The sequence below is a fragment of the Haliotis cracherodii genome, unplaced genomic scaffold (assembly GCF_022045235.1).
Source record: "Haliotis cracherodii isolate W230 unplaced genomic scaffold, xgHalCrac1.p SCAF_5, whole genome shotgun sequence".
NCBI classification, from domain to species: domain Eukaryota; kingdom Metazoa; phylum Mollusca; class Gastropoda; order Lepetellida; family Haliotidae; genus Haliotis; species Haliotis cracherodii.
In genome coordinates, this window is record NW_027266308.1 from 38,142,793 (window position 1) to 38,165,875 (window position 23,083).

Sequence of the window (23,083 nt, forward strand, 5' to 3'; positions counted from 1 at the left end):
TGGGGAGGGGTGTCCAAATGACTGAGTGTCTTTTGACAATGTTAGGCGAAAAAAATAATAGTCTTGGTTCTCAGGCACCGCCCGCATTATCATAAAGTCCGCTGCACGTTTCATTTTTTTTTCCATTTAAATTTAAAAAAAAAAATTACCCTAACACTTAAAAACAATGCAAAATTAAATGTAGCACGCAGTTACTTCCCTTTACATGCCCTCTGCTTTACTGATCTGGTGTTATTGTATTGGCGACGATAGGAATCTGTATGCTTCTTGACGTAGGGAGGCCCTTTCCCAGATTGATGGTATACAACTGTTTATTTGGTTACATACTAGTTTGAACAAGCAAAAAAAAAAAAAAAACACCACCCACCCAAACTATGTTTTCAAAAATCATTGCGTTAGAACCAATTCTTTTATTTTTTTAAGCCTTATAGGTGTTCTGGCAACTAGGCCCAGTTACACCTTGTCATTTATTCCATGTGACTAAATGTTTTTACACGAGAGCTGCAACATCACATAGACCCTGAAATGAAACGAATGTACCTTATACATCCCATGCCAGATTACTGCAGTGTTGGAAACTTAAGAGACCCTGGGCACCTTTTTGTTATATTTTATTAAAACAATTTAACAACTGTTTTTTTTTTAAATATTTTCGTTTCAGAGACTAGATGTTAGTCTAAGAAACTGCCATTTACTTGCAAAAATAACATGATGTAAATTTGAAATTAATTTGTCACCAAATTAAGGCGAGTGTTGACCGGCCTTTTCTAAAATGGGTCATAGAAATAATGCATGTAGACCAGCTTTTGAACTATAAAAAAGATAATCAGCAAATGATAACACAAAAGGAGGACACCAATGAAGATTGTACAGGTTCCATGTGTGGTTAGTGCAGCCCTTTAAATGTAGGGGGCACAGGTGGCCCAGTCGTCTAAGGCGGCGCGATTCGCTGTGCAGAATTGCGTTCCTTGGGCATGCCAGAAACATATGATTGTGGGTTCGAATCCCGGTTCGCCCCGATTATGTTTCTATGTTTGTCAGCACCATACCCGTGCTTGTGGGTTTCACCGAAGTTGTAAATGTCTGAGACCTGCATCACTTTAGGCTTTCCTCCCTCTTTAAGCTGACACGCCGCGATATAACTGGAATACTGTTAAGAGCGGCGTTAAACACTCACTCCCCTTTAAATGTAAATGAGCAGTGTTATGTATTCACCTTGTGAGTGAGCAGTGTTTTGCTTGCAATTATAGGATTATTTGACGAGGTTACAAAGAAAAATGATGCTGTCATACCCGTTTGACGACTGTCATTACTGCTTAATCAAGATGTGTAAACAAACTGACCACACTTGACGCGGAACTTTCCAATTCCAGATAAAAATGTGACACTTCATTGATGCAAACAATGACACTCACATTTCTCGCATTAATTTCATGCTCACATTAATTTCATGATTTACAGTATTTAATCTCCCAGCGAGCAATATTTCTGAAATATTATACGACAGTGCTCCCTCGCTATTGCGCTCTTCAATATAGCGCTATCTCGGATATAGCGCGCAGTAAAGCATGGCTTCCAAAATTTACTAACATTTTTAATAAACTCAAGTTGTCTTATGACGCAGTGTTTTCCCCCATCTCAGAAAACATTATCAGCTGACCACCGTGATCAAGTAACTCCGGAAATACCAGTCAACAAATCCGAACTGAAGAATGCAATTTAATCCTATTTTTATAATATCTGGTTATAAAAAATGTTTTTATTGTTTATCTGGACTTATGTTTGCAATATATTTTATTAATTATACTTAAAATTTCATTCAATAATTATAATAATGTTTACAGTACCTTGTACATATACATATACCATACCTTGTACATATTTTTGACAGTGCACCATATGTTTCTAGCTTATTACGAACCAATGATGCAGATATCTTGATTGAAAATGTTTACATCTGGGAAGCAAGAATGCAATGCCCTCGATGAAGTCTGGTAAAGATAACCTCTTCTGTTCCATGGTTTTTGTGACCCTGAAAATCAGGGTTCAAATCGGTCTTCAGCAACCCATGCTTGCCGTTACAAGTGACTATGCTTGTCGTAAGAGGCGACTAGCGGGATCAGGTGGTCAGGCTCGTTGAATTGGTAGATGTATGTCATTATATCCCAATTGCGTGGATCGATGCTCATGTTGTCAATCACTAGATTATCTGGTCCAGACTTCATCTTTTACAGACCGCCGTCATATAGCTGGAATATTGCTGAGTGTGGCGTTAAACAACAAACAAACAAATCTGTCAGTTAGAACAAAACCATAGTTTTCGCCATATGGTCCCCAAATGGGAACTAAAACCCAATCTCGGTACGAGATACCAAAATGCTGCTGAATGGAATTATAAATTGGGATAAAACGCTGTTCACTGTCGTGGTTCCGTCCGATCATTAAATTAACAGCATGTGTCAGTGGATTGCCTCCCCATAGTAATGATGGTATCTCCATATACTGATGGCCACTTTGTTAGGGTAGCCTCTCACATTGGCCACTGTGTAATGCCAGCAAACAATGTATATAAATCTTTACTGTGTTAATTAGTTCATAACTGCCAGGTAAACTGAGTTATTTCAGGCACTGTTATCTGCGGATCTAAGTTTAGCAGAGTTATTGCCATTGGACCACAATTTTCGGTACGAAATTGAAATGAAACAGACATGTGTGCTGATTTGCTGCCAGCTTAGGGTATTGGCCTGGTTGCCACACAGAAATAGATGGCTGAAAATAATCAGTTGAGGCTGTTGAGTTTAACAATGTTACATTACATAAAGAATGTACATTAGAAGAACTGGCTGCAGTTTTTGTTTTGCCACTTAAATGAGGAGAAAAACGGTCTGTATTGCTCATTTGGAATGTCAGCTTTGAGGTCTATGAGGTTTAGGAGGGGCTCGGGTGGCCAAATAGGGTGAGGAGATGCAAATTGTACAGAGTTGCTTCCCTTGGTTGTGTTTGCTGATAGTGCATGAGTTTGAATCCCGATTGACTGTGAGATCCCTCCATCTTAAGTTGACTCACTGTGATAGAACTGTAATGTAACATTCTGACTGACAGAACTCTTTCAATATGACAAGTTGATATTTTTAACAATTATATCATGGAGATACATGTATATTCTTATGTAGACAGATGAAATATTGTTGTATGATCAAATACAATGTTTTCTCCTCATTTTAGCATATCATTTTGCCCTTGTCTTTCCAATTATATGGAAGTTAAGCATTCTGCAAAACTTCAAATTGTAAAGTGTGAAAGTGCCACAATGTAAGTTACATTTTATACCCTACAATTCTCTTGATATAATGTCAAAGGTTACCACAAGTGTTTTTATCATTATAAAAAACTTTTTTAAAGCATAAACTAATAGAATATGATACTCAAAGATATGATTTTTGAGAAGTTCATACACAAATGAAAATAATTTGAAATGCAAAATCCTTCAGTTATGCATACTGCCACCCACCTAGCAAGGAAATATTGATACAAAGGGGGAATAGCTGTCTATAATCCCGTCCTGTCTTGCACAGTTTATTTTCGCTCTGTTTATGTTGATTGTGCAACAAAGCTGCCTTTGATCAAACAGCTGGTGTATATGCAGGAAACATTCACTTACCGGAAAGGATCTATTTATTCAAATCGGGCAGACCAGCTTTGTCACAGTGATGACATTTGTAGCCAAGTCTATTTTGTCACCCAATGTTTGAACGTTACGAGAGGAAATTCTTCAAATCTTTTTGTTCACTGACAGAGGTGAAGGTTGGAAACATAAAAAGGGAGATAATTCCAACATTTGTAGTCATCGTTTGAAATGTGGTGTTATTGGCTTTCTTCCCATTATTCTGAGTGTGCGGTATGGAGCTGTGATCGGGGGGAGTGATGCAAAGGCCTTATTTGAACAGCCACCAACAAACCTGGTAAAACAATCAAGTGGTAAGCTAACAGCGGCGCAATTACGCGCTTTAAATCATACTTTACAATTAGTCAAAAGCCATGCCTGTGTTTAAATGGCCTAATTTTCTGTTTACGTTTGGCATGTGGTTAGACTCGCGTGTGTGAGGAGTATTGAAATAGCTGTTGATAGGTGGAGAGATGAGAATAAACTAAACTTGTCAATCTGTAGAGCATTGTTGTAATTTCTTTCATTCTTATCATTAATACAACACTCTCTAGCAGTCAGCATTGAGAGATTTGACTAACTGAAATGAAACTATTTAAAATGTTTATATATTGTTGAATTGTCTATATATCTATTCAGACACACAATGAAAACGCGTCATCAACTTTTAAGTCAAAATCAGAAAGATGTGTTTTAGTGTCCATCTCAAAACACATCGATTGAGAATTGAACCTGTACAACGACATTGTTGTGTTTGATTATCTCATGCTTAAATACCCAGAGCAGCTTTATTTGATTTTTTGTGGCCATTTTTCCAAATACGAGTATACAAAAAATTGAATATTCATTTTCAAAGTGTTTTATATATAATAGAAAGGAGCCTAGAGTTTCAGTACTTCTTCATTTTCAGGTAACTACAGTTGACCAACTTGCACCAGACATATTTCATTTTCACAATCTGTTTCTGAAAAACCTCTCTTAGTGTATGTGTGGTGGTGGTGGTGGTGGGGGGGACGAGGAATTGACTACATCAAATACTACCTTTGGTTTTCAAAAGAGTGGGTCCCTGGATTTGCCTATGGAAGATATTATATAAGGTCACAGTGAGGTCACTGTATCATACTACATAGCATATCACAACTGTGGAATATATGAGGTCACATTTAGGTCACTATATGTAATAAATCACAGCTACAGAACATATGAGGTCATCTTGTGTTTATGATTGGGTCACATTTAGGTTACTATGTAATATATTACCGCTGTATAACATTTGAGGTCACACTTAGGTCACAGTGTTGTTACTATGTAACATGTCACCACTGGGGAACAAATAAGGACTCTTTAAGGTAAATATTGGGAACACTGTTGACATATGTCAGTTTGTCATTATTGAATATATCGTGCCATTATGACTGTGGAAACCTTATAGTGCATGAGTGAGGGAGTATGGTTTTACGCCGTTTTTAGCAATATTCCAGCAATATCACGTCGGGTGACACCAGAAATGGGCTTCACACATTGTACCCATGTTGGTAATCGAACCCAGGTCTTCGGCGTGACGAGCGAACGCTTTAACCACTAGGCTAAACCTTATAATATACCAAGTATCTGTTAGATATCTATTAAATGTGTAAGGTTGCTGTTGGTCATTGTCACTATTACTGTGGCAACTATAGAACATATTAATTCACTGTTAGCTCACAAAAAATGTGTGGTCGCCATGGAACATATCAGATCATTGTTGCATCACTATCTTTTCAGTCAAGAATCATTTGGTCAACATGGCTGTGGTCATTAGACTGAACCCTTGATGCGGGGTAGAATAGGTCTGCAGCAACCCATGATTCCTGTAACAGGCGACTCTACTTGTCGTAAGCGGTGATTATAGGGATCGGGTGGTCAGGCTCGCTGACTTGGTTGATGCATGTCATTGTATCCCAATTGTGTGGATCGATGCTCATGATGTCAATCACTGTATTGTCTGGTCCAGACTTGATTATTTACAGACCGCCAGCATATAGCTGGATTCTCGCTGAGTGCGGCGTTAATCAATAAACAAACAACAAAATTTGGTCAACAAAGCTGTGGCGTTTAGACTATGCCTGAGACCATCAAGGGTTACATTCTGTCAGAATGTGTCAGATATTTTATTTCATTCTGTGTTTATTTGACTACAGTGGATGGCAGACATACTGCCAGAAGCCAACTTTCGAGCTAAATTTAGATGGAACACTTCAGTCAAACTCTGTACCTGTTCTAAAATTGCCTGTGAAAAAATAAATACTTGGAACAGCCAGCCTCAAAATAGAGCCATGTGTCATGAAGACATTGCATCGTCTCACAGCATCTTGATGGATTGCAGCACATGCAGGTTGTACTGATTGTAGGCCCTGTACAGGTTTGTACACACAGACACACGGGCACACACCAACATACAGACAGACACACATACATACAAACACATATACTCAGACACACACACACACCGACATACACACACATTGACACCACCACACACACAGACACACACACGCCACCAACACACTCAGACACCCACACACCACCGACACCCACCCCCACCCCCACCCCCACACAGACACACACACACACACACACACACCCCACACACACACACACACTCACACCACCAACACACACACACACACACACACCAACATACAGACAGACACACATACATACAAACACATATACTCAGACACACACACACACCGACATACACACACATTGACACCACCACACACACAGACACACACACGCCACCAACACACTCAGACACCCACACACCACCGGCACTCACCCACCCATACACACACACACAGACCCCCCCCCCCCCCACACACACACACATACATACACACACTCACACCAACACCAATGCCACTCACAAGCACCATTTCTCCATGAACATGACACCACCCCCTCCTGCCACCATTCTGCTACCATTTCACCACCAACACCCCCACCAGCAGTGCATGAACGCCGACACCACCCCCTCCTGTGACCATTTCAACACCCCACCAGCACTGCACGAACACAGAACCATCACCACCACACCACACCACTGTCAACAACACCATCAAGGCAACTGTCACTATAACTGTCCTATTATTTATAGCCTTTCGAGTCCCATGTGTATGTGCTCTGCTCTGCTCTGCTCACAAGCAAGTGTATACCCATTATGGCAATTTGCTACAATCTCTTTCAGTTCAACACTGTCTGTGGCCAGTTTATAGATTACAGTTAGGACGTCATGATCCTCATAACATAAAGTTCAAAACAAAAAACACTTTGTAATAATTCAGTGAATGTGATCACTTACAACAAAATGGAATGAGTCTGTACCAGGCTATACTGTGTGTTTCTGTGTGTGTCTGTGTCTGTGTGTTTGTGTCTGTGTGTCAATGTGTGTGTCAGTGTGTTTGTGTGTTGGTGGCTTCTGTATGTGTGCGTGTCTGTGTGTGAATGTGTCTTTATGCCTGTGTGTGTGTGTGTCTGTGTGTGTCTGTCTGTGTGTCTGTGTGTCAGTGTGTGTGTCAATGTGTGTGTCAGTGTGTTTGTGTGTTGGTGGCTCTGTATGTGTGCGTGTCTGTGTATGTTGGTGGTGTCAGTGTGTGAATTTGTCTTGATGCCTGTGTCTGAATGTGTCTTGATGCCTGTGTCTGTCTGTGTGTGTTGTCAGTCAGTGTATGTGTGTGAGTATGTGTGTGTCTTTATGTGGTGGTGGTGGTGTGAGTATGTGTGTGTTTGTGTGTGTGTTTGTGTCATGTGTGTCAGTGTGTGTGTTGGTGGTGTGTGTGTGTCTGTGTGTTGGTGGTGTCAGTGTGTGAGTGTATGTGTGTATCTGTGTGTTGGTGGTGTCAGTGTGTGAGTGTATGTGTGTATCTGTGTGTTGGTGGTGTCAGTGTGTGTCTGCATGTCTGTGTGTTGGTGGTGTCCATGTCTGTGTGTGTCTGTGTGTTGGTGGTGTCAGTGTGTGTGTGTCTGCATGTCTGTGTGTTGGTGGTGTCCATGTGTGTGTGTGTCTGCATGTTGGTGGTGTCCATATGTGTGTGTGTCTGTGTGTTGGTGGTGTCAGTGTGTGAGTGTATGTGTGTGTCTGTGTGTTGGTGGTGTCAGTGTATGTGTGTGTCTGTGTGTTGGTGGTGTCAGTGTGTGTGTGTGTGTCTGTATGTCGGTGGTGTCAGTGTGTGTGTGTATGTGTGTGTCTGTGTGTTGGTGGTGTCAGTGTATGTGTGTGTCTGTGTGTTGGTGGTGTCAGTGTGTGTGTGTCTGCATGTCTGTGTGTTGGTGGTGTCAGTGTGTGTGTGTCTGCATGTCTGTGTGTTGGTGGTGTCAGTGTGTGTGTGTGTGTCTGTATGTCGCTGGTGTCAGTGTGTGAGTGTATGTGTGTGTCTGTGTGTATCTGTGTGTTGGTTGTTACAGTGGCTGACAGGCAGATGGTGAAGTGAGATAGGATGGTGAGGTGGGGAGGAGGTATACAATGTCAGATACAATAACCCAGCCCAGTGCCCACCATCCCATTGAGGTCCTGCCCTCCTCTGATGGGAGTCGGAGTAGACGAAGACACAGGCAGCGTGTCACTTTATACAACATAAACATTATCTCAGGAAAAGGATATGCTGAGAAAAAAATAATCAGGCTGGAAAAAAATATTGTCTTTATAAACAGCAAGTCCATGTGTACTATTTCATATAACTGACTGTGTGAATGATCAACAGGTGCTCTTCTGATGTGCTATCAGAGCTGCATGTTCTGTGTAGCAGACAGTTCACGGGCTACTGACAGTCAGATATAAGTGGCAGCTGGCTTTGCATTAGGCGCAACTAACATAGAAAAACATTTTATGCAAGGTTATGAGGCCTCTTTGTTTTAATCACTTGATATAGTGATCAGTAAAATCAATATACCAAGTAATTAAAACAAAGAGTTTGACATACTTGATAGTTTGTGTACAATGGTTGTTTACTTATTAAAAGACCCGTGAAGATCCGGGGTAGAATAGGTCTTCAGCAACCCATGCTTGCCGTAAAAGGCGACTATGCTTGTCGTAAAAGGTGACTTACGGAATCGGGTGGTCAGGCTCGCTGACTTGGTTGAGGCATGTCATCGTATCCCAATTGCGTGGATCGGTGCTCATGATGTCAATCACTGGATTGTCTGGTCGAGACTCCATTATTTACAGACCGCTGTCATATAGCTGGAATACTGCTGAGTACGGTGTTAAACAACAAACAAACAAATACTAATTGAAAATATATAAAATATATTATCATAATGGCAGAAATGTATCTAGGATTCAAAACTAAGCTGCCATGGTAGGCAAATTGAAAAAAATAATTTATTTATTCAAACTTCTTATTTTCCTAAATTCTGAGATATTTCAATTAAATTCCGAGCAGCAATGTGGAACTAGGCATTACAGACGCTTGATCCTGTTGTCTTTGATATTCAAGTTACCTCTACCAAACCAATCATTACTTTTAATTAAATTTACATGAATTTGGAAAATTTGATAACTTTGACTTACATTGGCTGCAGGCTTGGGCCAAATATCAGCCTCTATACCAGCTAGTTGTCTCACAGTCCTTGAACCATGTTATTTTACCTTTCCCCAAGCCCTTACTGTTATGCTATTGTCTAAATGAAGCAAGTCTAGATTTTCCTCAATCTCCCATATCACTGGGGGCTCATTTTCAGTTTAAATGTAGTTGTTTATTGCTGTCAACATTTTATATTTTCAGAGACTAAGCGGTAGTCTTCAGGTTCAGATAGATAGATCCCTGCAATGTCAATTTAACTCATTTCTTCAATAATATAACAATTATTTTCCTACTGGAAATACAAAAAGTATATTGTTTTAGGCCTGCTACAAAAGCATGTTGTGACACTGTGCGACCACCTGTGTAGAAAGCTATTATATTAATAATTCAAACAAACCATAAATTCAAAATAGCAGCATTTCAAACAAACTACAGCCATGGGCTTAATGTCACATGACAACCATCTCATTAACCTCTCAATGACTCCATGACCTTTGACCTGTGTACATTTGCAATTAACATGTGTTCTCTGATAAGATAAGCCTTGCAAAAGGTTAATGGTCTTTTAACCGTTAGTGGTTAAAGAAATGAGCATTTTGATGTTGACAAGGAGATTATTGCTAATGCCTGTAACAATTTTGATTGTGTTGGTTCATATGCATGACAATATGAGAGAGATTTATGCATGTCAGATAGTCTGCTCGATGACTTCTTTCTTCATGCCGAACTATCTCAAATATTTGGAACACAGTTTGAGGGTTTAGCTTGTTTAAATTATAAAAGGTACAGCTCCCCCCTTTGGGGAATCGGTGAAGTGAAGAGGAATCATGACAGGACTTTGTGTTTGTGGATTATTAGAAATATTCTCACATGGAGCCATTGAAATGTCAGTTTAAAGTACAGGGTTGGGTTACATGTGGGGAAGTTAGGGTTAGAAGATTACAGGTGTTGAGATTATTGAGGAGGAATTTTGAAGAGGATTCTGCAGGTGACTGCATGCCTGCGTCAAACAAACTGCCCTGGTCTACTTAAACAACACAACTGTCATAAGTCTGTATCTGAGTCTAGGGGTTTTATTTAGCTCTTTGATCTTAGTGATATGACTATTGTAAGTGTGTGTTGAAGTATGGGAGTTTGGACAGCACTAAGATCTTAGCGATATTCTAATTGTAAGTAGGGGCAGGGGTGGCCCAGTCGTCTAAGGCGCCGCGATTCGCTGTGCAGAGTTGCATCCCTTGGGCATGCCAGAAACCTATGATTGTGGTTTCGAATTCAGGTGTGCCCCGATTATGTTTCTAGGTTTGTCAGCACCACACCTGTACTCGTGGGTTTCACTAAACGTCTGAGACCTGCATCACTTTGGGCTTTCCTCCCACATTAAGCTGACACGCCGTGATATAACTGGAATACTGTTAAAAACAGAGTTAAATCCAACTCAATCACTCACTGTATGGATATCAGATAATAGCCTCTTAAATAACACAACAGGCCATTCATGATGCCCAGGTTTGGACTGTACGTAGTACAGGTTAACATGAAGATTGGCCTTTGAAGACAGATGGGATCCATGTGTATATAATTTGGCTCTGAATGGCAATCCAACGTACATATGCACATTCAAATCAGTTTATCAGTGATTGGGCAAGTTCTGATCTGATAGGCTGGGCTTGAAATGGCTATAGTTCTTCAGTTCCCTAATTGAACAACCAGGCTTGGCCAAATTATTTAGATGGTCTTTGTTGATTTATGTGCACAGCAATTTCGGTGCCTATTCATATTGAATACATGATCTGTTATCTCGTTCACTGAGGGTGAACAGTCGTACAGGCTTTGAGCTTTGCTCGGGTCAGGATGACTGCCAAGCCATTGTATAGCAACCATTTAGCAGTTTTAGGTGTGCAAAATCATGATTTTGTGTCTTGTGTTTAGCCTAAAAATAGCTCATCCCCCAAACAGCATTGGATACCAAATTTAGACAGAAAAGTTTGGTTGACTATTTGAAGTAAGAGGATTGAATTTGTGATTTCTTTCCCACTGTGGTTTTTATTCCTGTGACAAGTATACCATGCTCTACTTGAAGTATGGACCAAACTGACCAACTGTTTCCCTGATGTTTGGTATGGCCTATTTTCAAAGTGGGTGAGGAGAAATTGAGCTTAACATCACTGAGAAAAGATTATTTCACTTATAGAATGATGTCTGTGTGTGCGCACGCGTGAGTGTGTGTGTCACTGTGTGTCACTGTGTGTCACGTATAGAGTGATGTATGTGTGTCACTGTGTGACACTGCTTGGACTAGTCCCCACCGTTTTATAGTGCCAGCCCACTGAGACTCCATGCTAGCCCACTGAGATACCATGCTGCAGTTTTACATCAATGCTAAACCAAGAACCATACTCTGACTCTGAGCCAACCAGTTGTTTTAATCCCATGATGCCGAGCGCCAGACAGGGTAACAAGAACCATCTTTTACCATCATTTGGTATGACACGGCCAGGGATTGGCCAAGTGCCAGTGACAAGTCCCTCTCATTGTGATGTTTTGTGTTTCATTAAATTGTCTTTTTATATATATTACTAAAAAAAGTTGAAGGAATAAATTCTTTCATATCACTATAGTTAATCTGTCATGGCATGTGGGTGTTCTTTAAATTCTTTTGAGTAGTATATAATAGAAAGACACAATCAATTCATTGTCCTGAAACTGAAGAAATCTAGACTTGCCACAGTAGTGAAGAACTGCTTGGGGGATTCTGATAGCTATAGTATAGGGTCTGTATGAGGCACTGTTGAAGTGTAATGATGTGGACATGTAAGAAGACGGTGCTTATGTGGAAAAGGATGAGTTCATCAAGGGATGGTGAGAATGGGGGAACAAGTAGCGATGCGGTAATAAAATCTGATTTGAGTTGTTCATATAGTGTGAGTGATGACATAGAGGTTATTTGTTAAGTCATAGACAGGTGAGAGCCATGCGTCTTGTCTGTTATCAAACAACACATGGTAAACAAGGGGCCTGTGTCTGCCAAGTGCTTAGACTTGCTCCAAGTCTGTACTGAAAGATACGTTCAGAATGTGTAGTAATTCTATCCACCTAATAGGCAAAAGTCTAGATTAGGACTCCGGTCTCTTTTAGGGACAACTTGTTCTTGTTATTTTCATAATCTAGAAATTATGATTTAAGCTAATAATTATTGCCTAAGAGACTGGTGCAAGTCTAGGAAGTGCTCTACAGGGGAAAGTCACAGCTTGTGGTCTGCGCAATTGGGTCAACTTGGTCAACCTGTCACCTTCTCATGAATGATAAGCAAGTTCTGGTTCATTTAAACATATATTCTCAATCAACATATGTTCTATGTCTGATATTTGGGTTGTAGGGTAACCTAGTTATTAAAATTTTGTTTGTTATGCCATTGATCTATGTTCTATTTTACACATGGTTGTAAACCCAGTTTCTTGTCCCTTGGCTGAAATATTACTTGACATTGCTTAGAGCATACACAATCATTCTAGATTCCGTCTGTACTAGTGGGAAGAAATCAGAGAATGCTCCGAAGTAAGTAAATGTAAGAAAGAAATTTGGTATGTATCCTGAAAATACCCCTGAATTGCTTGGCGAGGAGTGAACATACCAGATACTGACAATTCACAAAAAGACTTCATTTGTTGATGTCTTTTGTCACTGCAGGGCCAATAAAAATGTTTCTGTGACAGTAGCGTTTTTATTGGCCCTGCAGTAAGCATTATTCTGCAATATGGGTATATGTTCACTTATTTCTTTCTGTCAGTATTAGTACACATATAACATTTCCAGTCTATTCTAGATCTTGTATTTATATTTACACCAGTCTGCGAATGTCCTTCGCTCTCTCTCGAACGATAACAACTTTTTACCTGCATAATATATTGGAAGACATTGTCTGAAGGAGGGAGCTGTGCCAAACCCATTCATCGTGTGGCAGTCTCCTGATGCACTGCTCAGATACAGAAGTTGGCTGCAGGTTTAATTGTTGCTATATTTTTGCTTGGAAAGCAGGAACTGAGATGTTCTCCATCTTGTAGAATGCATCTGAGTTTTTGTAAGATTTTTCCTGTTGGGAGTGAGATAAAAGCTGGGGGCATTCCTTATGTAGTTACGATCTTGTGTTTTATTTAGATGACTTTATCATGGAATGTGTAAATATGCATTTGGAAGAAGAATACATAAACGTTTGTTTGTTGTTTAACACTGCACTCAGCAATATTCTAGCTATATGATGGCGGTCTGTAAACAATGGGATACAATGGCATGTATCAATCAAGTCAGTGAGTCTGACCACCCGATTCCATCAGTAGTCTCTAGTGACAAGCATGGGTTTCTGAAGACCAGTTCTAACCATCGTATTCACTGAAGAATATGGCAGACCAACAGTCTCTGAATTCTGTGGTCTACCTCTGGTGCATCAGGCTTTGTTAAACATGTTTTTAACACATATTGCCGAAACTTTTAACAGGCAGAGACACATGTTGATTATTTATGAGATTCCATTAATGCCTATGGAGTTGTGGTCAATGGGAGATAACTCCTGCTGAAGCACATTTTGAAAGATCCCATCAATGGTGGAAGATCGTTGATACTGCATGAGTAAATATCTATGTAATTAGGTGGAACAGATGCAGGTGATGTCAGGCAGTGTTCAGATATACTACTCAAAAGAAGTTAAAGAACACCTGATTCTTTCAATATACTATAGCTAATATATCACGGCATGGCAGGTATAATTTTTTTTAGTGGTTTATATTAGAAAGGACACAGACCATCATTTCATTGTCCTAAAACTGAAAAATCTAGACTTGCCAAAGTATTGTAGACTTGCTTTGGGTTGCCAGATTGACTATAGTATAATGAAAGAATAAGGTGTTCTTTAACTTCTTTTGAGTGGTATATATACAATACTGACACAGACACATCGCCATGGGGATTCCGGGGTTGTTCCCCTGTATTCCTTGCTTGACAGCCACGGACGTGATAATTTGATACCAACAAGTTACGAAATCAGCTTTTTATGTTTTGTAGAAATACCAACATCAATGCTGTTGTCTTCCTGTATCCATAAATACAAGCAGCATGCTCAGAGTGCTTGACAACAGATTTTCAAATTTTATTATCAGCTCCCTGGGGAGTACGTATCTGCAACTCACACATAGTACACTAACGCTGACACTGACAAGCCATTGTTTTATCCCCTGTAACAGGTACAATCTTTCATATCTTTTGGTATCTTGCAACTGGGTATCGAAATCACCAACCTTCCCCTCTCTGGGCAGACTCTATTCACATAAACCATGGCGACAGTCGGACACACCGGGCAAATTCCTACCCAGTGTAAGCTGATTTGTATTAGCTGCTGTTGTTGTTTCAGACACAGGCCACACCTGTAGGTACGAGGGTCGGACGTTTCATGACGGCGAGAGCTGGCAGCTGGAGAAGTGCACGATGTGCGAGTGTCGCGACGGGCTGACGTTCTGCAAGACGAAGACTTGCAACGCGCCACTGTGTGGCTGGATGGTAATCCCCGAGGGAGAGTGCTGCCCTGTGTGTAAAGGTAAGGCCAGCTGGTTCAAACAGGAGCTTTCAATATCAGACGGGGGGCGGTCGGGTAGCCTAGTGGTCAAAGCGTTCGCTCGTCACGCCGAAGACCCAGGTTCGATTCCCGACATGGGTACAAGGTGTGAAGCCCATTTCTGGTGTCCCCCGCCGTGATATTGCTGGAATATTGCTAAAAGCAGCGTAATATCATATTCACTCACTCACTCAATATCAGACGTCACTTATGATTGTATGTCCAACTTTAACATCTTTCATTTATCCTGAATGTAATTATACATTGTGATTTCCATTGTTGCTTTGATCTATAATCTGTAAATGAGTGAGTGAGTTAAAATTTTACATCACATCGGCAGTAACTCAGCCATATAGTGACAAGCTATAATCAATAAACAGTCCAGACCCGTGAATAGGTTGGAATAGGTTGGAATAGGTCTTCAGCAACCCATGCTTGTGAAAAGGCGACTATGCTCCTGACGTCATATAGCTGGTATATTGCTGAGTGCAGCGTCAAACAAACAAACAAACGATATAAACAGTATATGCTGAAAGATTGGAATATTGACGAAAAATTAAATTATGTTCATCATTTGTAAAAGCAACGAAGAAAGAATTAAACCTTCCTGTTAGATTGTTTGTTATATAGTGTAAAGTGGGATACCCGGTGGCATCAGTCTTTAAAACCTGAATGTCTCATGCTGTTTCATCCCTTGTGTTGCAGGCTGTGTGTCGGACTCGGGCAGCCTTTACAACAACTCCGATGTCTGGAAGGAGAACCCATGTGTGACCTGTCAGTGTGATGCTGGCCAGGTGCTGTGTCAGGCTGAGATGTGTGCTGTCAGGTGTTCCACGCCCAGACAGGTGCCCGGACAGTGTTGTCCTGTGTGTGATGGTGAGTAAGGTGTCGGTGTGAGGTGTCTGTCGGGGTGTCGGTCGGGGGTGACAGTGTGAGGTGTCAGTGTGATGCTGGCCAGGTGCTGTGTCAGGCTGAGATGTGTGCTGTCAGGTGTTCCATGCCCAGACAGGTGCCCGGACAGTGTTGTCCTGTGTGTGATGGTGAGTGAAGGTGTTGCTGTCAGGTGTCTGTTGGGGGTGTGGGTGTGAGGTGTTGGTGTGAGGTGTTGGTGTGAGGTGTTGGTGTGAGGTGTTGGTGAGATGCTGGCCAGGTGCTGGCCAGGTGCTGTGTCAAGCCGAGATGTGTGCTGTCAGGTGTTCCAAGCCTCGACAGGTGCCCCGACAGTGTTGTCCTGTGTGTGATGGTGAGTAAGGTGTCGGTGTGAGGTGTCGGTGTGAGATGTGGGTGTGACCTGTCAGTGTGATGCTGGCCAGGTGCTGTGTCAGGCCGAGATGTGTGCTGTCAGGTGTTCCAAGCCTCGACAGGTGCCTGGACAGTGTTGTCCTGTGTGTGATGGTGAGTGAAGGTGTAAATGTGAGGTGTCAGTTGGGGGTGTCGGTGTGAGGTGTCGGTGTGATGCTGGCCAGGTGCTGTGTTAGGCTGAGATGTGTGCTGTCAGGTGTTCCAAGCCCCGACAGGTGCCCGGACAGTGTTGTCCTGTGTGTGATGGTGAGTGAAGGTGTGGGTGTGATGTGTCGGTCGGGGGTGTCGGTGTGAGGTGTGGGTGTGACCTGTCAGTGTGATGCTGGCCAGGTGCTGTGTCAGGCTGAGATGTGTGCTGTCAGGTGTTCCAAGCCTCGACAGGTGCCCGGACAGTGTTTGTCCTGTGTGTGATGGTGAGTGAAGGTGTTGCTGTCGGGGGTGTGGGTGTGAGGTGTGGGTGTGAGGTGTTGGTGTGAGGTGTTGGTGAGATGCTGGCCAGGTGCTGTGTCAGGCTGAGATGTGTGCTGTCAGGTGTTCCAAGCCCCGACAGGTGCCCGGACAGTGTTGTCCTGTGTGTGATGGTGAGTGAAGGTGTCAATGTGAGGTGTCAGTCGGGGTTGTCGTTGTGAGGTGTCGGTGTGATGTGTCGGCGTCTTGTATCCCTAGCCTAGGGGGAACACAGGTAGTGATGGTTAGAGTAGGTGTTATTATCGTGACGGTGTAAGATTGAAGTGTGAGATAGAGTTATCATGTGAGGAGCAGGGATAAGTACCCAGACAGTGTGTGCTTTGTGAGGGAAGTATGAAGTTGTAGTGGATGAGGTTGATCAATGAGCTGTCATGGTCATTTATTCTGAGTCCTTTCAGTTCACTGTACCTTGTATGCAAACTCAGATATGTTAGCTATACCTTTAAATGCAAAATAAATCCTACCAGAAGCTCTCATACAATCATCACCATCCTCATCCTCATCCTCCTCCTCTTCCTCCTCATCATCATCATCACGCTACACATCTGTTTTCTGGTTTTAGACATTCCTGAAGTGGACACCCCACGACTCTGTCCCGATTCTCGGAACTGCAGTCTCACCTGCCACAACGGCCTGGAAAAGACGGACGAGGACTGCTTCTTGTGCAAGTGTAAGAAAGGTCAGTCTTGTAGTCGCCAAAACAGCAAATTCCAAATAGCTTTCAGTGTATTCCTGACATTTCACGATACGCGATACTAGGAAGAAAGAGGTTTTTTTGTAATCTGTTTTTGTTATATGAGCCGATTTAGGAGGATTGGATGGTCAGGGTCATTGAATTTCGCTGATTGCAGATCATTGCTCATGTTATTGATCATTGGTTTGCGGAGTATACACAGGCCACTGGGATAAAGCTGGAACATTATTAAGCACCATTCACTTTGTGTATAACGCCACATTATGATATTATATAGAACTATTTAGGAGAGGATGATTTGTGTTCACTATACGAGTCAAAATGCCGTGTTGGTTGGTTGGTTAGTTTTTTGACGCTGCATTTAGCAATATTCCAGCTATATGACGGCGGTCTGTAAATAATCGAGTCTGGACCAGACAATCCAGTGATTAATATGACCATCGATCCACGCAGTTTGGATCGATGACATGCATCAACCAAGTCAGCGAGCCTGACCACCCGATCCCGACAAGCATAGTCGCCTTTTACGGCAAGCATGGGTTACTGAAGACCTACTCTACCCCGGATCTTCACAGGTCCAAGTGCCATGTATCGGAAGTGCTTTAACAACATGTTGTGACACATTTAGTGCAGACCAGCGAACATCCTTAATGTATGTTGATATGAGATGCCTTGTTGCTTTGGTGACACGTCATGTCACATATCAGGCGAAGTTAAGCAGAGAGTCCTTGGATGGGTGTCCGCATCAACCAAGTCAGCAAGCCTGACCACCTGATCCCGACAAGCATAGTCGCCTTTTACGGCAAGCATGGGTGTCCGTGTTCGGTAGATTGGCTCCTGAGAGTTTCTAGGGCTTCTGTCCTGCCCTACACTGAAGCACATGTACCACATGTGGTGTCTCCTCTGGCAAGTGACTTTGTTTGAAATGTGCCTCTGTTCACCCAGCAGTGAATGGGTACCCGGTAGGATGAGATGGCAATGTGGTTGTTAACCTTCTAGTGCCTCACAGGCAGCTTGGGTTGGATACTCCCCAGGGAGCTGAGAATGATAGTTAGGTGCATGCTGATCCAATGATGGAGTAATAATAGCGCTTTGAGCATGCATGTCCCTGTGTGGTGTGGAAATATGAGCCAAATAAATGACCTATTATTATTTTTATTCTCCAGAAGTGTGTAAGCTGGACTGTAAGTTTGGCTTCACCACCAACACCAACGGGACCAAGAACTGTGAGTGCGCCCAGCCCCAGGATCACTGTCCCAGTCTCGCCACCTGTGAGAAGCAGTGCACATATGGATTTAAGAAGTCAAGAAATGGCTGCCTCAAATGTCGCTGCAACAAGTGTCCGCCCTTCAACTGTACCAAGAGGTGTTTGTACGGCTACAACCTCAATGACCAAGGCTGCCAGCTCTGCAAATGCAAAGGTAGGCAAAAACAATAACCGAATTACCATTATCTAAATTTGATAGAGATTTTTCATGAAGATACCATAGATTGAAAATTACCGTTACTTATGAAAGTATGGCTTATTGAAAATGGCAGCAGTTTTGGTTTATGATCACTTTGGTTTGAAAATATTGTTTTATAACAATATCCATTTTTCTATCACTAATAAATGTGAAAAATATTGGTTCATTCGTCCCACGCTTAATGAAGCCTCAACTCTTTGAAATCGCCCAACCTCTTTACAGTGCCTTATGATAAAATTAATCCAACAGTCAGGGGTAAAAAGTGTTAAATATTCAGCAAGCTAAAGGTTAAAGATGAGGCAAGATCTGTTGAAAGTATTGAGAAACCATGAGTTTCTGATGAGGATGATGAGCAAACTTTGTCTGTATTACTGCTACTTCATCAGCATCTTGTTCCACAGCCATAAGAAAACCACAGGAGCATACAACAATGCATGTTTTGTTTCCATTGTAGAAGCCTTGATGATACCAAATACGCCATCTATCGACTTCATGCCTGACCCTTCCATGTTTGGTGGCGACAAGTCGTGCATGTCCTTGAGTGGCCACCGTCATGAGGACGGAGAGTCGTGGCATGATGGTTGCCGTATGTGCTACTGTCACAATGGCCATGAGATGTGCTCTCTGATCGCTTGTCCCGTGCCACGCTGTGATAACCCTGTGTTTCGGCTGGGAGATTGTTGCCCATCATGCCCAGGTGAGTGTACGAGGTTGGAACAAACAAAAAGAGGATATTTCATGTGTTGAGTGAGATATTTTCATGAGTTGCACAGCCATGAGATGTGAGAAACATGATATTTCACTTGACATGATTATGGAATATCCTGTTTAGCACATTTATTATATAATTTTGTGTAGTTGTCTTCCAGAAATTTAATTTTTTTATTACAAATGTTTGCTTGTTTGTTTGTTTGTTGTTTAATGCCGCACTCAGCAATTTTCCAGCTATATGATGGCGGTCTGTAAATAATCGAATCTGGAACAGACAATCCAGTGATTGACAACATGAGCATCGATCCACGAAATTCGGATCGATGACATGCATCAACCAAGTCAGCGTTACCTTTTACGCCAAACATGGGTTGTTGAAGACCTATTCTACCCTGGATCTTCACGGGCCCATTACAAATGTAAAACCTTGAAAAGTAAATTCTCCCTACCTTATATGCAGGGACGTTTACCCACCACTTGTAACTGTGACGCAAAAAGTCCACCTCCCTGACACCTTCTTTGATGTGTGTGTCCGTGAAGATTCTAGGTTAGAATAGGTCTCCAGCAACCCATGCTTGTTATAGGAGGCGACTAATGGGATCATGTGGTCAGGCTCAGTGACTTGGTTGATGCATGTCATCATATCCCAATTGCGTGGATTGATGCTCATGATGTAAATCACTGATTGTCTGGTCCTGATTTGATTATTTACAGACCTCTGTCATGTAGCTGAAATATTGCTGAGTATGGTGCTAAACAACAAATAACGACAACAGGATCTACAACAAAAGGTAGACAGATGAATCTGCTGTGTTGGCACCACAAACAAACAAACAAACAAACAAACAAACAAACAAACAAACAAACAAACCCTTGATGTGTGTAGGTGTACTGGGCATCCCGTCGGAGAATGGCAGCAAGCAGTCGTGTCAGTCCACCAATGGCCAGCACCTGGTGGAGGGGGAGACCTGGAGGATGGACGACTGCACCCAGTGCATCTGTCACGACGGCTCCATCCTGTGTGAGAGCGCCACCTGTCCCGCTATCCTGTGCTACCACCCCGTCAAGGCCGAGGACGAGTGCTGCGCCCACTGTGCAGGTAAGTGATGATATAAAAGGTGTGGTTTATCAATGTATAAGTTCAGATTTATTATAATCATGGCAGATGAATTGTGTTTAGGCAGATTATATTATGTTTTACAGTCTTGGTCAGTATGCCCAGAGGCAGGTAAAAAAATAGGTTTGTTTGAAGTTAATTTCCCAAAATGAATTTTGTGAATTTTTTTTTTAATAATTCCTGTGCATTTTTGTTGTTGTTATTTAACAGTAAAATGCACATTTTCAGTCAAAAAAACAAAACTTTTGCCAAATGTAAGGTAATATAGTAGGGTCTTCTAACTGAGAAGAAGATAATCAAAATTATACAATCTAAACCCATCTGGAATTCCCAACAGTGATTGCTGAGTTCAGTATTGCTGAATGAGGAAGTCACCTCTCACATTCACCTTGTCAGTAATGTATACTTATATTTACAGCCTCAGACCACCTCCCCACAGTTCACCGGGTGTCATCCCGGCCCTGCAAGTCCGACTCGGGGGTGGTGTACAAGCAGGGGGAGGTGTGGAAGACCAGCCCCTGCCAGAGCTGCACATGCAGGAACGGCCAGGTGCACTGCTACTCCCAGATGTGTCCCCCCCTCAACTGTAACAAGACAGTCCTCAGGAAGGGCCAGTGCTGCCCGAGCTGCCTCGGTGCGTTCACAACGTTTGATATCCAATGTTAGGATTCCTAAGGCTGAACAGGTCCCCAGCAATCAATGCTTGTCTACCCTTTTGTTATACCTGGGGTGGCTAGGTCCCTTGTAGTCCAGGCTTGTCTTCCTGGTGGGTATTCCTGGGCTGAATAGGTCATTTGTAGTCCAGGCTTGTCTTCCTGGTGGGTATTCCTGGACCGAATAGGTCCCTTGTAGTCCAGGCTTGTCTTCCTGGTGGGTATTCCTGGACTGAATAGGTCCCTTGTATTCCAGGCTTGTCTTCCTGGTGGGTATTCCTGGACTGAATAGGTCTCTTGTAGTCCAGGCTCGTCTTCCTGGTGGGTATTCCTGGACCGAATTGGTCAATTGTAGTCCATGCTTGTCTAACCTTTGGGGATTCCTGCTCTTAAGAGGTCTACAGTAATCCAGTTTTGTCTGCCCAGTGGTGATCCCTGAACTGAATAGGTCCACAGTGTATTCCATGAAAAAATATGAAACTGGCATCAACATTTTCATTATTTTTATTGTTTTCTTACTAGCGAGAAGCACATAATACTATATAGCCATTCTAGAATTGAACAAGTTGTAGGAATTCTACCAGTTTTCAAAACGTTTTTTCAAAACATACTTCACCTGATTGAAGCCAATATGGAACAAGCTTGACCTGTATCATGTATATGACCTTGACCCATATTATGTGTATATGACCTTAACTTGTATTATGTGTGTGACCTTGACCTGTGTTGTGTATGACCTTGACTTGTATATCATTGCGTTACAGAGGTGAGTCTACCAGGCATCTGCACCAAGGATGACATCACCTACAGTACTGGAGAGAGATGGCAGTCCGACAACTGCACGGAATGTGTGTGTGAAAACGGTAAAATCCTGTGCGTCCCGATCCCCTGCCCTCGACTGACATGTACAGTGATGATAAGGAAGCCCACCCAGTGCTGCCCCTCATGTCTTGGTGAGTAGTTCTCTGGTCACAGAAAGCTCAACAGATTCTTTCAATGTCCATGTGTTTTCACATTCTTTTACTGTTTGACGTCAGACTAGGGTGTTCTCTAGTATCAATGAACTGCCATTGACCATGGCCTCATGGGTGCTACTTGGCTGCAAAGTTAAAATATCAATATTGGCTTCCATTCTGTTTTAGTCTTTTTACTTATTTCCAAAATAAGCGAGATTTGATGAGATGTGTGTATCCATTCAGTGCATTGTACAAGACATGAATCAGGGTTGCCTCCCTTACATGACCTCAGTAACTAAAGTGTTGGGAACATGATCTCATGGTATTGTAAGGTATACTCAGTTTGGTACTGTAAGAGTTAACAACAGTGGTACAGCTTTATGACTCTGTCGGGATTCCTGGTTAAACCTGGTCCCCAGCAACCTATGGCGGTCATGGAGGGGACCAAAACGGGTGGTCAAACTTGGTGACTTGCTCACAAAATCGATCACTGGATTGTCTGGTCCAGACTAGTTTATTTACAGCCTGCCATCATATAGCTGAAACATTTGCATAGTGTGTCATCAAACAACAAACAGCTTTATGATATATTTATTGTTTTTAAATGCCCTTGCTTACCCTATATCAATGTGCTACAGATGCCTCCATTACCACAAGTCTCCTGGAGCGACACTTCCCTCGCACCACGTCTGACCACCACAACAGGAGGTACACCACACAAGGTAAGATGTATCTCCTCTTGTCAGTCACTTGTTGCAGTAAAAAACATCCATTAAGGCATAATCATTCATAAACTCATCAAGGAATATTTCTGTACACTTTTTCGGACCTGTGTAGATACAGGGTAGAATAGGTTTCAGCAACCTTTCTTGCCGTAAGAGGCGAC

At 42.2% G+C, this 23,083-nt stretch overlaps 1 protein-coding gene across 2 annotated transcripts in view; it reads left to right on the forward strand.

The window, feature by feature from the left end:
- The window catches only part of LOC139443078 (cysteine-rich motor neuron 1 protein-like), a 93,831-nt gene that overhangs the window by 64,954 nt on the left and 5,794 nt on the right, over window positions 1-23,083 (forward strand). For both annotated transcript variants that reach the window (XM_071224010.1, XM_071224011.1), the window contains exons 5-13: window positions 14,630-14,812; window positions 15,536-15,706; window positions 17,163-17,279; window positions 18,461-18,715; window positions 19,215-19,457; window positions 20,358-20,570; window positions 21,007-21,222; window positions 22,006-22,194; window positions 22,836-22,919. In XM_071224010.1, coding sequence (XP_071080111.1) covers window positions 14,630-14,812; window positions 15,536-15,706; window positions 17,163-17,279; window positions 18,461-18,715; window positions 19,215-19,457; window positions 20,358-20,570; window positions 21,007-21,222; window positions 22,006-22,194; window positions 22,836-22,919 — 1,671 coding nt within the window. The remainder of the gene's footprint in view (window positions 1-14,629; window positions 14,813-15,535; window positions 15,707-17,162; window positions 17,280-18,460; window positions 18,716-19,214; window positions 19,458-20,357; window positions 20,571-21,006; window positions 21,223-22,005; window positions 22,195-22,835; window positions 22,920-23,083) is intronic.